Raw genomic sequence first — 18,518 nt, 5'->3', positions numbered from 1 at the left:
AATAGAACAAGGATTTGAAGTCTCCAACTTGAATTTCCTTAACTCTAATTTTCTCCAAGTCAAAGGTTTTATGATCCTCGACACTGATTTATGTTACTTTCAACTTTCTTGACTCAAATTTTAATATTTATTCTATTCAAAGTTATCCTAATTATTGGATTTCCATGAAATTTTCAGACAGTTGTATCTACTGTCCAACACTAAATTGAACAATGTTCTAGTCCAAAGTGAGAGGACCTCACTTTATCTTAATGAGATGTACTGTTTGATTCAGCAAAATGTTCAATGTAACTAATGGAAAGTGTACATTGGCTATTTAAAATATAAAAACTATTAAAAATTCTTTATATAATGCAAGAGAGGTAAAAAAAAATGCAAATCTATTCAGAAAATCTATTGTTCTTAACTTGAATCATCTATATCTTGAAGTTTTTTCCTGCCCTTCAGAGTTTGAGTTAGAGAAGTTTCACTGTAATTTCATCATTGGATTATCACTGCCACTGAAAATAGAGAGTTCATTACTTTCTTCTGCATGCAAAATTTTATAATAAACTAAATTTATACAAAGTTATGTTAGAATAAATTTATTTGCCATTATCTATAATTTTAACAGATGACATTAAAAATTGTTAAATCTGATAATTATGACATAAATAACAACTCTTATGAGATTGAATATTACATGTGGGATATTTTTTGTATTGGATCTACAGTAAAATAAGTGTTGGAAAGTTAGGTATAGCTCTGAAGAAATAGATATTTAGTATTCTGTTATCTTTTGGCAAAATTGAAAAACTTCTTGCCAAATTTAAAATTATCAACTTTTGGCAATTTGACTAGCAGCATGTTATTCTACTTTCAATGTCAGTCAATAAAACCAGAATTTTCACTAATTGTTATATTATTCACTTGCTTACACTGATAACATTAAGCAGAATAAGTCCAAAACTGATTACAATAAAGGGATTCTTCTATATTTTGTTTTCATAAAAAATAATTTGATTATGAATGAGTATTGAAATGGGTTCATTTGTTTTTCAATGATATATTGACATTCAAAAATAGATATTTAATATCTATTTATTTATATTTATCTAATACAGTGTTTCTCAACGGGGGCATTTTTCCATGTTGAGGGGGCGATTAGTAACAATTTATATTTTGGGGGCGAAAAACAATTTTCTGAGCAGTATAGTAAAACATTATATTAAGAATAATTAGATATTTTATTTGTTATATCGTACAATAATTAAACAAATAACATTATACTAGTCACAAGTCTATTCAATGCAGTATGAATTTGGCATTAGCCTTGGCCCTGGGCATCGGAATCTTGAAGTGAAGGGGGCGATACTACATAACGATTTTATTGAATGGGGTGACGATTCGTTAGAGGTTGAGAAACGCTGATCCAATATATGCAGTATATTTTCTTGCATGAGAAAAAAATAAATGAATGTAAAATATTTTCTTAAAATGCTTTTATTTAATTAATTTTGGCACAAGGACAAAATAAAGGAAAATTGTGAATTATAAATATTTTATGTATTTGGTGTACACAGCACATTTTATTATTTAAAAATGTTTCATATAAACTTCCTTGTTTTAAATTTTATATTATATTTTAATATTATAAATGTTATAATTTAAAAATTTTTTTAAACAGGTGTATATTTCGACACAAGAGTAGAACACATCAAATTTGTTGATTTTTGTGGAAAGTATCGTTTACCTCTGTTGGAATACCTTTGCTCCCCTCTATGCCACACAAGTCCAGCATTTACGTATAGTAGTTCTGATCCAGAATCCTCTGATGAAGAAAGTACTGTTCCCGCTAGTAAACTCAAGAGAGTTTTATTGGGTTGAGAGTCTATAAATTTTAACTGTGATTTAAACTAAAAAGTTTATAAAAATTTAAATACTGTTTTAGAAGTTTATATATAATGTTCAAAATATTGTTTGTTAAAGTGTTTAAAAATCAATTTTAAGAAAGAAATGTTTTTATTCATGCCTTTTTTTATATTCTTATCATTCTTTGTTTTTTGATAAGTCACTTCAATATGGTTTTTCTGTAATTTCTTAAGTTTACTTTAATGATTATTTTTATTGAATACATTTGAAAATAAGAGCCTTTTTCTTTTATATAAGTTTTTAAAACATTTTTATGCGATAATTATATTAAAGTAAAAAAAAATTAGAAATTTAAAATTATTNTAAAAATTTTACTTTTGAATAAAAAGGTGAAATTGTTACTAAAATAGAATTTTTATACTTGTATAATTGAAAATAATTGCAATTTTTAGAAACAAAGTATTCATAACTGTGAATGCTATTTGTTTTATAATTAAAAATATATTCCTGCAGAGAAATAAATGCAATGATATAGTTTATTATTTAAAAAGCTATTTTAATGTTTTATTTTTAAATATGAAAAATTATAGTCAAACTATGCTTGTTTCAAATTGTTACTTGATATAAAAAAAATTATGGAATTCTATGGTTAAAACAGAATTATAGGTTTCATATTTTATGCTTTTTGTCATTGATAAATGTATACAATCCAATTGTGTGATTTAACTCTCACTTTCCACATAAATATACTTGTTACAAAATTTACAAGTGCCAAACTCATTTTTTGTTGAAAATTGAAAATATTCAAGTTGAAGTTTTGAATAAATAAATTTTTTATAAGTCTGGTATTTAAAATTTATTTTTAAATATTTTATTTGGACACAATTTTTACAAAGTCAAATCAAAATATAAACTAACATATCCATTTTATAGCGTATACTGTAATAGAACAAACTAAAATATACGTATATTTTTGAGTAATAAATAAAAATATTTTGTAAAATCAGAATAAAAACATATAATACAAAATGTAAACGTGTAATAGGGACATCCACTGAAGCAATTATGATTATTCTAGTCTTATGTTATCCTTTAAATTTCAGGTAATAAATTTGTATATCCACCATACAAACTCTAATTTGGTAAATAATATATCAAACTTATCTGCAAAATATTGCAGAAGAATTCAAGTCTACCATTGTCTTAAAATACTATATTACAAGCTAACAATTATTCCTTGCTTTCTCCCATCTAGCAATACACGGTAAAAAGAAACACATGAGGCCAGAAACAGCTATCACGCTTCCTGCGATATAAAACGAAGTATCGTAGCTTCCGGTTACATCAAAAAACCAACCTGCAAAACGGTTTATTATGTAAAAAATACATTCAAAAGAGCAAAAGTGACGTCAGTTACTGACGTGATGTCACGTAAATTACGAACACACACGTCAGCTCGTAATTATTAGGTCAATTATTTATAAATGAATTTTACCTGCAATGGGCGATCCGACCATAGTTGCTACACCTTGAAATAAAAGGATCAAACCGAAAGCATTTGTTAATTTTTCCAGTCCCAATAATTCCACGGTTATCACCGATCTTAGAGCAGCAAAACAAGCTGAAAATCATTTAAAAAATATTTCATAAAAATTAAAAGTTTACAATTTAAAGTTATGATTAAATTTTACAAATAAGTTTGGAGTTTTTATTGTAAGCTTTTAATTTTGTAAAATATCTACAAACAATAAGAGCAAATATAAAAATATACTAATAAAATAATTATAAATTTATATAAATCAAATATACACTACTATAATGAGCAATTTAGAGTGTCTTTTTTGCGTTTTATGAGAAATTACTAAGTACTGTACAGTACAGTACATTTGTTTCTCTAAGTTGAAGTGGAAAAAAGTGGTAAGTCCTTTTGATAACAGATAAATTTCCACTTCTACGCAGAGAAACAAATATACTGTATACATGTGTTTCTCTGTAAAGTACAGTAAATGTTACTGTACTGTAAATTGTTCTTGTGGAGTTTGATAATAGGCTATAACTTTAATCTCTTGACAAAATTATATATCTTAGAAAACCTTTAGGTAAACTGACCAGATTTAGTACTGCCAATACGGGACATCCAGCGCCCACTCCTTTCCTTACCCGTGTCCACGACCAATTTTTCTTCAGCTGAATTTAAGTTCTTGCATGTAGAGTCAAGCGTGCAGCAAAATGACGTTATTTTGCTACACACTAGACTCTACACGCAAGAACTTAAATCCAACTTTACTGAACCGCTTTGTGTATGTATACATAAAAATAAGAAGGACCGATTTTATACTAGACAGCAAATTTCAAAAACATACAGTATTATTATTGTTTTCCGATAAAAACTGTAACTGCCTGTCTGACAACGATCAACGATCTCGCCTCTATAATACTGTAATACAAATATAATGAATGCAATAGTTTATTTACAAATATGCACGTTTTTAAAAAGAATCATTATTCTAAACAGAGAATCTCCGAAGATTCTTCGAAATTTGGAACATTTTTCCAGGAAATCATGGAATAGAAGGTATTTCGGAATTCTGACAAACTGTCCGGACAATGGGGCAGAGAATCAAAATACAGAACTATCCCGTACAACACGCACTGGCGCGTTATCCCATGAGCAAAAAGGACAATTACCTGGGGCCTCCACCAACAGGAGATTCCAAACCAATCTTTTATAAGAAAATATTTCCTCAAAAAAACTCCCTCGAAGAAAAATTTTGAAGTCAACACTGTACATGGATTTCCTAATTCAAATTTTGGCCCCATGAAGCTATAATGTGCCACTGACAATACGGACGTCTGGTCACTTTATCTATTCTGACATAGTTGAGGCAATAACCACTAAATTATTTTGAAGTTAAGTTTAATGACGTTTTTCAGAATGACGAAGCAATATCACATATCACAGCGAGGTGATGACGTTCTTGAATAAGCAATTGCCTAAACAATGGCCAGCCTTCTCCTCGCTATTCACTAGGTCTACTTTTTCTCGACTAAGACCCTATTTCATTAAAAATAGAGAATATCAGATTTGCTATTCCCTATAAAACAATAATCCGATCAAAACTTCGAAAAGATGTAAATGAGGATTATATGATTGACATTTTGGATCAGTTTCTATCAGAAATATTACAGAATTAACTAAATTAAAAACTGTATTAAGCAGTTTTATAATATTTCTTCATTAAATACTGTCGACCCCCCTATAACACTGTTGATAATTCCGTTTTATATGAATTCCATGTTGTACGAGTCACTTAGATTTTACAAATACGTGGGCACACGTATTTGTAAAATCTAAGTGACTCGTACAACATAGAATTCATATAAAACGGAATTATCAACAGTGTTATAGGGGGTCGACTGTACTGTATAATAAAATCTCTATTTTAAATATGAGAGACGAAAACAAAGATTAATACTTCCTTTTGATAACAGGTGGCATTTTAAGCACGTTATTCAGTCAAAGATGTTGGTAGTCAATCTTGAAAGAAGGCGTTATCAGAGAAGTTTAATATAAATATTAAAGTTATATCGTGAATGCCATTAACATATCGACTATCATTTTAATATATACAGGTCAACATATATGTTCAACTTTCATAAAAAGGAGAAAACACAACGCATAAAATCAAACCTAAATGAAGAATTATCGTTCATATAAAATCCAAAAACATTATACAGTATATTGTTAGATTAAAAAGTCAAATATTGACATTCATAATAATGCTATCGGAAGTAAAATAAAACAGAATATAGGAATGTGTGTTAAATTATTCTATGTAAGCAGACAAGAAATCAAATTCAAAGACTGTTTCCATTCACGTAATTAAATATATACTTAAGATTCTTAAATAAATTACTACATCTGAATTAATACTGTTATTTTACTACTATATTTGTTAAAATTATACTTTTGTTATATTTATTATGATTATTAGATGACATATAATTGCTTGTCTTTGCCTAAAATACATAAAAAATGTACATTATCCTCTTAAATGGTTTAAATTGAAATCTATACAGTTGAAATTGTCTATGTCGAACATGTTTATCTCGAAATTTATTTCCCCCCCTACATTTTCAGCTTAAATTTAATATATTTTCCGTGTTTATCTCAAATAATTTTCTCCCAAAAACCTCTATATCACAAATTATGGACAGAAGTATCAATTACAAATTTAGAGCTCGGCGACTACATTTTGATAGCATAAATTGCATCTTGCAATACAGTATATAGTTGTAATTAACGCTGCTTTTCTCTGATTGAATGCAAGTTTAATCAAAGAAATCAGACATCAGAAACTATCAACAAACTATTTCTGTAAAGATATATAAAAAATGTCTTATTTATACCTAATACAGGTGTACTGTAGTTGTTATTGTATTATAGAATACCGTACTTCCAATCAAACTATTACTGTTTACTGTGTAGGAACATCTGTATGTCGAATTTTTCTCGTTCCTGTGAGATTCGACATAGGTTTAACTGTATTTAATTTATATGGATTATCTTTTTAATTTACTGTTTTTGATATTGATACTGAGACAAATGAAACTTAAATTTTCAGTTTCTAAAATATTTTAATATACGCCCTGTTTTTCGAGGATGTTTTCCTCATCAACAAATCTTAATATCCTATATCAAGGGTGGAGAATCTATGGCACGCGTGCCCAAAGTGGTACATAAGAAATCATCTGGCACGTAATGTATCGTACGATTTCGATTTATCATCTGTCTTTTTCAATCGTCTTTTCGGTTTATCACTCGATTACCCTTTTTTCTATCAGCTTTTTTGCATTTATTCTAATTAAATCACACTCGTTTAATGTATTTAAATATCGTTGTACGAGGTCTAAAACTTTGGCACATCTTTAAAACTACATTAAGTATGCTTACTATATGGTCGAAAAGGTTCGGCACCCCTGTCCTATATTATTGTGAATTGATCTTGGGAGTTATTTCCATTAAAGATTTCAGTTTACAAAACATGAATATGACAGTTCTTTCATTAAAATAAGATGATATAAAATTGAATTGAATCTTCATAGAGAGAAACCATTACAAAATTATGTATAATAATAAATAAGATAATAAAAATCGTAGCATTGTTTATCATATGTAAATTAATATACAGTAAGTAATTTACATACGAACATACAAAGGCATTGCTCATGTTTTTAATTTCAAAACGATAACAAATAAATTTCTGGGAAAACTGGGATAAATCCGGGAAAAAACTTTTACAGTGTATCCGGCATTGAAAGTTTCGTATTTAGTTACTTAAATATACATTTGTAAATCAAAACAGGATATTTTGAATATGAAGTTGTCTAAGGAGTCAAAGAAAGAGTTATCTAAACATACCTGTGGATGATGATAATGCGGATAAAACAATGTTTTTATAAAAAGGAATTAATTAATTATAAAAGTATTTGATAGTATTTTGTCGAAATTTTCGTGTATTAGGAGGATTAATTATATTAAATTTTGGTGATTAAAAGTCGACGGGGTGGGGAAACAGAAGGGAGTCGTATGTCATATCTCTAGTAGGGTCGAACTTAATGAAGATTTTACTCATTACAATTTTTTATAAAACCTATCCCTAGCTTCAAAATTAGATTTTTGCTTTGTTATATTAATTAAAAAGATAAGAAGTTTTAAAATAAAATCTCATTACAGATGACGCCACATACGCAGTTTTAAATGTTGCCGGGAAAGTTAAGCAACTCTTTGGAAGATTTAAAAAAAAAAATTATTGTTAATGGTTTCACTTACACAGTAGCATGTAAATCTTTAAACCTACAACAGCACAAAATTTATTTAAACAGATGTACAAATAATAATAACACTGTACAATATCGTAACACAAGAGAAGTTTTCTGTATGTTTACGTTTACTTTTTCTCGTTTCATTTTTTGCAGAGAAGCCAACTTCTCTCTAATAAGAGTGTTTTCTTTGGCAGGAAAGTTACATCTTGAATAAAATTACATATTTTTCGTGAATTAAAAACTCTTTCGTAACTTTTACTATGCAATTGATAATATTTTAGACGAAACAGATCATGGGAAACAATGCTATTATTAAACTTAATACTGTACTAACTTTCTTGAATTTGTTGATAGAAAAACATTCTTTACCCTTACATAATAAATATTTATGGTTTCGCACGATTGAATTCATCTAATGTATTTATAAATGCATATTGATTGACTTTAAAAATCAAAGTTTAGAAGATGCATTCAAGATAATTTTTTATATATTACCCTACATAACTCGAATCGTTTTATATATTACAATCTGATTGTTGTTATGTAATATGTAGTAGACACTGTCGGGCAATAAATTATATACGAACTTTATAACTTTATAAACATTCATCTAATATTTAATGCGTGTTACTTTAACATGCCGGAAATTCAAGTAAATCAAACCTCTAACAATTAATTTAAACGTTTTTCGTGTTTAATCTATATCTAAGTTGACATAAAAACAGATATATATTTTAATTTTATTCTGAGAAATTTGTAATTATTTAAAATTTTAAATATTTTATTTTCATTATATGTATTATTACCACTTATTATGTACAGTATATTGTATTATATTAATACATATACAGTATAATTTCATATTTGTGGATTTTAGTCCTCGAACTACTGTAATTGCTAATTGATATTATTATTAGTATTAGTTTTGTTATTGTAATAGCTAATAATTAAAACTTTGTTTTACAGCTTATTCTAGTCTATTTTTTTCTTTGGGAGAATGTCAAAATATATTTTGGTAATATTATGCAAACCAGAACTTTTTTCTTTATTACATAACGTTAGAAAACTTTATCACTAAACAGAAGAGAAAAATAGTATGGCATCACTAAGTAACAAGAGTAGTAAGATGTAGATAAACGATAATTTTGGAGATTACGTAAAAGACTATTTTTAGCAAACATTTATTCGTTAACGTGGATATTTTACTAAAAAAAAAAGTTTCTTAAAATTGAGCTCGACATAATTAATTCTCTTACATAATTCTATCAAAGAGTTTTCTCTGTTAAAAAGTGTTATTGAATAATGGAAAAATTAAATGTAATTAAACTTTATAGCAATAAAATTTTAAATTAATAAAATACAAATTTAATATTAGTTTATTGGTTTAATAATTCAACTTCTTGTAAAATTAAATATTTTAATTTTATCAATATTTATAAATTGAAGTTTAAATGTTTAGTTTTAAAAGTATTAGTTTTTATATTTTATAAATATAGCAATATTCTACAATAAATATACATTTTATAATAATTTAATTGATTGTTATTATTTTTTTAAAATTAAATTAAAAATAAGAAATCTGACAATTTCCAATATAATTATTTATTTAAAAACTTACCTATAGAAAATCCAAAAATCGCACCGTAGATGACTAAATGGGTATAAGTATTTAAGAAAGGGCTAAGTGCCGTAGCCAAACCTCCAATTGTCAAAGCGCAGTTATTAATTATCAGAGAACTGACTTGAGGTTTGTCGGAAATCCATCCACAGAATACTCTAGCCACAGTGTTTGTTATGCCAATAACCGATAACAAAAAAGTAGCATCCTGTGGAGATATTCCTATTAAAACAGCTCTATCGACTATGTATACAAACGGTATGAAGAATCCAGCAAGAGTAAGAAATCCGGAAATGGCCAAAACAAGGAAGGTGGGACTTTTTAATAAAGAAGTGTCTAACAGTTGTCGGAATGTATCTGTCATTACTGTGGAACTTGTAGCATCGCAGGCTTCGGGTATTCTTGTAATGCTTTTATGGAACTGTTCTAGATCGGATTGAGATCGATATTCTCTAAGTCGCATCACACTAGCACTAAAAAGAACATCTTGGCGGTCAAATGGTCTCATAAAATCTTCTCTTCTCGGTGGGAAAGCGCTAGAATGACGTCTTCTCGATAAGTCTCTGTTATCTGGTGTGAACGAAAGACTCGTAGCTCTACCATCCGAAGAACGTTTCAATCTTATATTAAGCAAGTAAGGCGCTCTTAATTTGAATGAACTTTTAGACGATTGACGTTTGGAGAATTTATCAAAATTTGGTATATCTTCTTTCGATTCGGAAGAATTATCTTCATTCGGCACTAAAGGTCGAAACAGAGATCCGAATACGCAGCAATGCATGATAATTGATGATAACAGAAGAAGAGAACCACGCCATCCGTATGTTTCGTTTAAGTAATTGACAAGTGGAGGCATTATAAAGGCACCCACTCCCGAACCACATACTGCAATACCTGTAGCAAATGCTCTTTTTGTTTCGAAATAATATCCGACTGTTACGATGGCGGGAAGATAGATGAATCCAAAACCAATGCCTTAAGCAAATATAAATTAAAATAATAATAAAACACACAAATAATATAATTTATGATTATCTTTGTCCTTTAATCTTCAATTTATTTAACAAATTTAAAACTCACCTCCCACTATACCGAAACAAAGGCAGATATGTAGAAGAGTTTCGGCAAAAAAACAAAGGATGAATGCTATAGAGGATAATATACTTCCGGCTATAGTAACAGGACGACAACCATAAGTGTTAGCCAACGCGCTAACAACCGGTCCTGAAATTAAAATTATTCATCATTAACAATTAATATACTTCTGAACTTTAATTAACAAATCATTATAAGCATTTGCATTGTTTTGGCACACTTAATCGGGATTTTTCAGGGCCTAAATATGGCAAACCAACTTAAGTTATAAGATTAATAAAAATATTCGTACTTTAAAAAGGAGCTATTTAATGGTAGATAAATTTAAAATTTATATCAGTGTCAAGAGATGTAAATTTACATCCTGTTGTTCATCGGCTATATTCATCGATGTACGAGTTTTAATATAATGCACGCAATATAAATGCAAATCTTCTAGTTATAATAAATCGGAATCAATAATACTTTTGCAAATATATTGCAATAATTTATTATTTTAGACGATTACTTTTTTTATTCTTAAATGGGTCTTCAACATCTTACCTGCTAGAAGATAAAAACCTGCAAGTAAAGAGCCAATCCAAGCCGTCCTTCCTTTACTTTCGTCGAATGTTATAGAAAATTCCATTAAAAATATCCCAGAGGAAAAGATAATTCCATCTACTATAACGCTGCAACTGAAGGAAGCAAATACCACCATCCATCCCCAACCGCCGTCTGGAGGTTCAACGAACGTTGAAATAGGTCTATTGGCCATTAATACAGTCTAAGACAAATGTTGTAAATTTTAGTTAAAGAAGTGAAAGAGTTTAACAGATTTAGTTAGTATCAGTGCAAGAGGATAAGATGTCACAAGACGAAATGAACTATATAATACACAAGTTCACAATAGAGCGGAAGCGAATCACACGCCCATTAGTGCTGTCATTTATAATATAAAACTGTCATTCATAATTACTACAATGAAAAACGTTCAAAGGGATTTCATAACAAAAAAATAGGACTAAACAGGACTTACGGGATAAAAAAATTCAAAGTCGGAAAAAACAACTTATAGTTTTTGATGGAGACAAAAATAGACGATGGATATCAAATCCGTACTGACATCGAATGAGCTGCAATTAGTGTGAGTGACATTGCCTGTCTATTACATTTAATATAGAAGTATCCTGTCTTCGTACGGTAAAAGTATCCTGCAAATAGGGCAAATATATTTTATAAACATGCAGAAAGAATGGAGAAAGAAGTGCTATTAACAACTAAAATCTAGTTTTTTAAGTGATAAAATGCAATTTAATAGTTAAAGATATAAATGTATTTTTCGAATTCGGAGAGTTCTAGAGACTAAATAATTTCTATAATCTTTATTAACTATCTGTAATGTATACAAATAACATCTTTGACATTTTAATATTAAAAAAAGAGTAGAAAGTAGAATAAAAAAACATTACAGAAATGACATTTTCAATGAACAAAATCATTTAATGTTCACTAGGGATTGTAAATTTACCGACTTTTTCATTTACCGGTAATTCGGTAAATGAAAATTAAAATACCGGTTTACCGGTAAATCACCGGTAAATTTTTTTCCTGAAAAATAAAATTAAGGTGATAAAAAATATAAGTAATTTTGATTTCTATTTCACATTTTCTATTTCAAAGGTATAGAATATAAAAAATATAAAAATTAAAGTGTTATTCTAAACAAACTATAATAATAACTTTTAGAAACATAAATAAAATAATACAGAAAAATAAAAATAAAACAGAAATAATATATAGTACCTAATACCATTTTACTGATTACCATTTTTTAAAAAATAACTTCTCAAGAAACTTAAATTATTTAAAGTCTTATCTCCTAATTTTGATCTAATTTTTGTACAAAATAATCCAGGTTAGGTTAAGTTTCTAGACTTTTTCGGACATCATCTTTAAGTAATAAAAATCTTTCCAGCATGTTTAGTAAGCTATTCCACCGGGTTCTACAATCTAAAATTAAAGAAAGTTCTTTTCGTGAGAGTAATGGGGATTCCCCACGAAAATAAGGTTAGAATAATACATATTTTGCACAATCGTAAGGCATAATGTTAGAATCTTGTAATAAATATTTGTATTTAATTATTTTAAACAGTTGTTAGAAGTAAAAAATTTATTTAAGGTACAAATTTTAATGTTATTTTGCAATAATATTGCTTTAATGTCCTGTCATAATGTGGTGTATTCAAAATTGCTATTAATTTAAAAAGTACGTGAAATATTTACGTATTATTATTTTTAAATATTAAAAAAAAAAAAATTTACTTAATCTTTAAGAAAAACGTTGATTGTAAAGATTTTAAACCTTTAAAAATCTCAAAAAACGGCAGAGCACAAATCACATATGCTAACTAGAGCTTTCTGTACAATTTACAGTGCCTCTCAAACCCAAGAAAGTTTAAATTAAAATTAAACAAAAAATATCTCACATAAAATTAATAATTAGGTATATTGTTGCTTACACTTATCTGTTTTTTTTCAATGTCCCTTTAGCCCTTTTAAATATCTATAAACACAATATTTTCTACATAAAAATTTCTAGTATAAATTTTTCATTTACCGAATTACCGGTAAATTTCAAAAATTTACCGGTAAGTTTACGGAATGTTTTTTTGTCAATTTATCGGTTAACCGGTAAATCGGTAAACCGGTATACAATCCCTAATGTTCACGTATAAATTAATTATTAAATATTATGTATACATATGTATGCATATACATATAATATTAACATAGAAATAAGTTTTGTAATTAAAATAAAACAAGCATCTCTTTCATATAATAGTATACACTTTTAAGATAATATAGACCTAGAAGAAATTGATTGAAGGCATTTTCATTATAATGCAAATAAAATAAATATAAATTATTATGATAAAAATGCGTTTTTATTATAAATATCTGTCGTAGATAACAATTATCTACAATACATTTTCACAAATTTTATAGAAAGTAAATTGTAATTTTAAGTTTCTAGATTTACACTTTAAAATCAACATTGTACATGGGGATCTCTAATTCAATTTTGCCTGGGACACATGAAGTTGTAACGCGCTACTGATATTATCTGTACTGTACTATACGTAAAATTATAAAAAACTTAAATTTAAGTATTTAACTTCTTTATTATTATTACTTTATATATAGGCTATATATATATATATTTAAAGTATTGGCCGACATTATCACTTAGAATTGCATACACAAATCAAAATTAAAGCGTGAGCTTTATAAAATTATATCGATTAAAACATTTTTGTATATCAAAAATTGTTTTCAATATAACTTATATATGAAAATATATATCGGGTTCAAAACTTATTTTGCTTATCGAGCACATTTAAATTATAGTTTATTTTTTAAATGCTTCGAAATTAAATGCACTAAATTATTAATGATTTACTTTGATTTATTATTAATTATTTATGACTGATTATTAGACTGAAAAAATATCTTCCAGAAAACAAATTTTCTTTTATCTTTTGTAATTATTCTCTCTTTGTTATCCAAGAATAATTATTCAGTTCTATTCTTTTTTAATTAACAAATCATTATTTATTAATTAAATTATTATTTACTATATTTATTAGAAATATGAAAGATATTGGCAATAGTTTTATTAAACATTTATTAATATTTCATATTAATTTTCTTTAGCTTATTAATATAATATAATTAATGCAGTAAGTTCAAGCAGAGTTATCACTTGTCGTCGTCTATTTTCCATTCGCAAAACATTGCAATCGTTTTTAGGTAACTCATTTTCTTATTAATCATTTTTTTACAAATAATTAACGCTTTTTAACATTACATTTTTATTCTAACATTAAAAAAATATCTTATTTATCTTCTTAAAAAAGTCATGTTTGTATTTCTGCTCGTCTTGTATATGAAAGTAAGAGAAATATGAAATTGTTGAATAGAAGCGAAATTGTTTTTTCTAAACATTTTCTTTAATTTTCCAATTTATCGTTGCATTAGAAAAGAAACCACTAAGCAGATTTTTATAAGAATGATAAATGGACGAAAATGAATAGAAATTAGAAACTATAATAAACCAGATTTGAATTTTCTCGGTTCTGTTATATATAACAGAAGGAAAGTATGGCGCTCTGTCAAAAAATGAACCCCAAGAGTTTTACATTTTTTGGACTCGGTGATCTTGAAATGTCAAGAAATGCAAAAAAATTTCGGGATATTTTTCTGTATGTAGGGATGTTTATGTGTGTGTGTGTATGGGAGGACGATTTTGTTCACCCAATTAGAAGTTTAATAACTTTCATGCTTTTTGTCGAAAATTTCTGAAATTTTGCATGGAAGTTTGTGTATTAGGGGATTGATCCTATTAAATTTTTGTGGTTAAAGATCTAGGGGTGGGAACGTTGAGGAGGATTATGTGTTATATTTGGAATAAGATAGGAATTAATGAAGATTTTACTTATTAATTAATAGCATTTTCAATTTAAAAAAAATAATAAATAAAACTCATCACTACCTTCAAAATTAAGCATATTACCATTTTATAATAATTAAAAATATAAAAAGTTTATAAAATAAAATCTCATAACACATAATTTTAACTTCTTTTACGCGGAAAAGTTACGCAATTCTTTACTGGATTTTATGTAGTTTAACTTTTGAACTATAGAATGCTTAAAAATAAACATAAAATATACTAAAAATACTACTTACGCTTAATTATATTTTTTCAATTCGTACGTATTTATTATTGCAGTTTTGCTATTTTATATTCCCATAGATTTGTTACTTTGGTCTTAATATGTTTGGTCTCAAGTTTAACACACGAGTGATTGAAAAAAATACTTAAAGATAGCTTACTCATGAATTGTGTGGGATAATGGAAAAAAAACTTTCGATCTAAGTTCATCACCAACGAAAAATTAACTCATCAATCATTTTAAAATTAACAGTTAAAAGATTTTACTGTATAACGCATAGTTGTGTTTATAAAACTATATACAGTAGAACCTCTATTATCCGGACCTCCATTATCCGGATTTTCGATTATCCGGATTGTTCAAAATAAACAAAAATTTTACGAATTTGCTGNTAGCAATATTCTACAATAAATATACATTTTATAATAATTTAATTGATTGTTATTATTTTTTTAAAATTAAATTAAAAATAAGAAATCTGACAATTTCCAATATAATTATTTATTTAAAAACTTACCTATAGAAAATCCAAAAATCGCACCGTAGATGACTAAATGGGTATAAGTATTTAAGAAAGGGCTAAGTGCCGTAGCCAAACCTCCAATTGTCAAAGCGCAGTTATTAATTATCAGAGAACTGACTTGAGGTTTGTCGGAAATCCATCCACAGAATACTCTAGCCACAGTGTTTGTTATGCCAATAACCGATAACAAAAAAGTAGCATCCTGTGGAGATATTCCTATTAAAACAGCTCTATCGACTATGTATACAAACGGTATGAAGAATCCAGCAAGAGTAAGAAATCCGGAAATGGCCAAAACAAGGAAGGTGGGACTTTTTAATAAAGACGTGTCTAACAGTTGTCGGAATGTATCTGTCATTACTGTGGAACTTGTAGCATCGCAGGCTTCGGGTATTCTTGTAATGCTTTTATGGAACTGTTCTAGATCGGATTGAGATCGATATTCTCTAAGTCGCATCACACTAGCACTAAAAAGAACATCTTGGCGGTCAAATGGTCTCATAAAATCTTCTCTTCTCGGTGGGAAAGCGCTAGAATGACGTCTTCTCGATAAGTCTCTGTTATCTGGTGTGAACGAAAGACTCGTAGCTCTACCATCCGAAGAACGTTTCAATCTTATATTAAGCAAGTAAGGCGCTCTTAATTTGAATGAACTTTTAGACGATTGACGTTTGGAGAATTTATCAAAATTTGGTATATCTTCTTTCGATTCGGAAGAATTATCTTCATTCGGCACTAAAGGTCGAAACAGAGATCCGAATACGCAGCAATGCATGATAATTGATGATAACAGAAGAAGAGAACCACGCCATCCGTATGTTTCGTTTAAGTAATTGACAAGTGGAGGCATTATAAAGGCACCCACTCCCGAACCACATACTGCAATACCTGTAGCAAATGCTCTTTTTGTTTCGAAATAATATCCGACTGTTACGATGGCGGGAAGATAGATGAATCCAAAACCAATGCCTTAAGCAAATATAAATTAAAATAATAATAAAACACACAAATAATATAATTTATGATTATCTTTGTCCTTTAATCTTCAATTTATTTAACAAATTTAAAACTCACCTCCCACTATACCGAAACAAAGGCAGATATGTAGAAGAGTTTCGGCAAAAAAACAAAGGATGAATGCTATAGAGGATAATATACTTCCGGCTATAGTAACAGGACGACAACCATAAGTGTTAGCCAACGCGCTAACAACCGGTCCTGAAATTAAAATTATTCATCATTAACAATTAATATACTTCTGAACTTTAATTAACAAATCATTATAAGCATTTGCATTGTTTTGGCACACTTAATCGGGATTTTTCAGGGCCTAAATATGGCAAACCAACTTAAGTTATAAGATTAATAAAAATATTCGTACTTTAAAAAGGAGCTATTTAATGGTAGATAAATTTAAAATTTATATCAGTGTCAAGAGATGTAAATTTACATCCTGTTGTTCATCGGCTATATTCATCGATGTACGAGTTTTAATATAATGCACGCAATATAAATGCAAATCTTCTAGTTATAATAAATCGGAATCAATAATACTTTTGCAAATATATTGCAATAATTTATTATTTTAGACGATTACTTTTTTTATTCTTAAATGGGTCTTCAACATCTTACCTGCTAGAAGATAAAAACCTGCAAGTAAAGAGCCAATCCAAGCCGTCCTTCCTTTACTTTCGTCGAATGTTATAGAAAATTCCATTAAAAATATCCCAGAGGAAAAGATAATTCCATCTACTATAACGCTGCAACTGAAGGAAGCAAATACCACCATCCATCCCCAACCGCCGTCTGGAGGTTCAACGAACGTTGAAATAGGTCTATTGGCCATTAATACAGTCTAAGACAAATGTTGTAAATTTTAGTTAAAGAAGTAAAAGAGTTTAACAGATTTAGTTAGTATCAGTGCAAGAGGATAAGATGTCACAAGACGAAATGAACTATATAATACACAAGTTCACAATAGAGCGGAAGCGAATCACACGCCCATTAGTGCTGTCATTTATAATATAAAACTGTCATTCATAATTACTACAATGAAAAACGTTCAAAGGGATTTCATAACAAAAAATAGGACTAAACAGGACTTACGGGATAAAAAAATTCAAAGTCGGAAAAAACAACTTATAGTTTTTGATGGAGACAAAAATAGACGATGGATATCAAATCCGTACTGACATCGAATGAGCTGCAATTAGTGTGAGTGACATTGCCTGTCTATTACATTTAATATAGAAGTATCCTGTCTTCGTACGGTAAAAGTATCCTGCAAATAGGGCAAATATATTTTATAAACATGCAGAAAGAATGGAGAAAGAAGTGCTATTAACAACTAAAATCTAGTTTTTTAAGTGATAAAATGCAATTTAATAGTTAAAGATATAAATGTATTTTTCGAATTCGGAGAGTTCTAGAGACTAAATAATTTCTATAATCTTTATTAACTATCTGTAATGTATACAAATAACATCTTTGACATTTTAATATTAAAAAAAGAGTAGAAAGTAGAATAAAAAAACATTATAGAAATGACATTTTCAATGAACAAAATCATTTAATGTTCACTAGGGATTGTAAATTTACCGACTTTTTCATTTACCGGTAATTCGGTAAATGAAAATTAAAATACCGGTTTACCGGTAAATCACCGGTAAATTTTTTTCCTGAAAAATAAAATTAAGGTGATAAAAAATATAAGTAATTTTGATTTCTATTTCACATTTTCTATTTCAAAGGTATAGAATATAAAAAATATAAAAATTAAAGTGTTATTCTAAACAAACTATAATAATAACTTTTAGAAACATAAATAAAATAATACAGAAAAATAAAAATAAAACAGAAATAATATATAGTACCTAATACCATTTTA

At 28.0% G+C, this 18,518-nt stretch overlaps 3 protein-coding genes across 5 annotated transcripts in view; 1 reads left to right on the top strand and 2 right to left on the bottom strand.

Moving 5' to 3' along the window:
* The window catches only part of LOC111631694 (leucine-rich repeat-containing protein 58-like), a 35,353-nt gene extending 33,358 nt beyond the window's left edge, over window positions 1-1,995 (top strand). For both annotated transcript variants that reach the window (XM_023375999.1, XM_023375998.1), the window contains exon 5: window positions 1,667-1,995. In XM_023375999.1, the coding sequence (XP_023231767.1) occupies window positions 1,667-1,866 (200 nt within the window). In that variant the 3' untranslated portion in view covers window positions 1,867-1,995. The remainder of the gene's footprint in view (window positions 1-1,666) is intronic.
* Window positions 1,996-2,758: 763 nt separating this feature from the next.
* LOC111631706 (monocarboxylate transporter 12-like) lies at window positions 2,759-11,522 on the bottom strand. Of its 2 annotated transcripts, XM_023376012.1 has the most exons (6): window positions 11,409-11,522; window positions 10,934-11,156; window positions 10,376-10,519; window positions 9,296-10,270; window positions 3,347-3,472; window positions 2,759-3,208 (listed from the first exon to the last, which is right to left on the bottom strand). In XM_023376012.1, the coding sequence occupies exons 2-6, from the start codon at window positions 11,145-11,147 to the stop codon at window positions 3,075-3,077; spliced, it is 1,593 nt and encodes a 530-aa protein (XP_023231780.1). In that variant the 5' UTR covers window positions 11,148-11,156; window positions 11,409-11,522; the 3' UTR covers window positions 2,759-3,074. The 2 variants fall into 2 exon arrangements, with proteins under 2 accessions (XP_023231780.1, XP_023231781.1); XM_023376013.1 differs by lacking the exon at window positions 11,409-11,522 and having other exon boundaries at window positions 10,934-11,175.
* A 4,083-nt stretch (window positions 11,523-15,605) lies between these two features.
* Window positions 15,606-17,698, bottom strand: LOC111631686 (monocarboxylate transporter 12-B-like). The gene is made up of 3 exons (XM_023375988.1): window positions 17,264-17,698; window positions 16,706-16,849; window positions 15,606-16,600 (listed from the first exon to the last, which is right to left on the bottom strand). The coding sequence occupies exons 1-3, from the start codon at window positions 17,475-17,477 to the stop codon at window positions 15,606-15,608; spliced, it is 1,353 nt and encodes a 450-aa protein (XP_023231756.1). The 5' UTR covers window positions 17,478-17,698.
* Between the last annotated feature and the right edge of the window lie 820 nt (window positions 17,699-18,518).

The sequence above is a fragment of the Centruroides sculpturatus genome, unplaced genomic scaffold (assembly GCF_000671375.1).
Source record: "Centruroides sculpturatus isolate CEXI.00-Female unplaced genomic scaffold, Cexi_2.0 scaffold515, whole genome shotgun sequence".
Classification (NCBI taxonomy): Eukaryota; Metazoa; Arthropoda; class Arachnida; order Scorpiones; family Buthidae; genus Centruroides; species Centruroides sculpturatus.
This window is presented reverse-complemented; position numbering and strand designations above follow the sequence as displayed.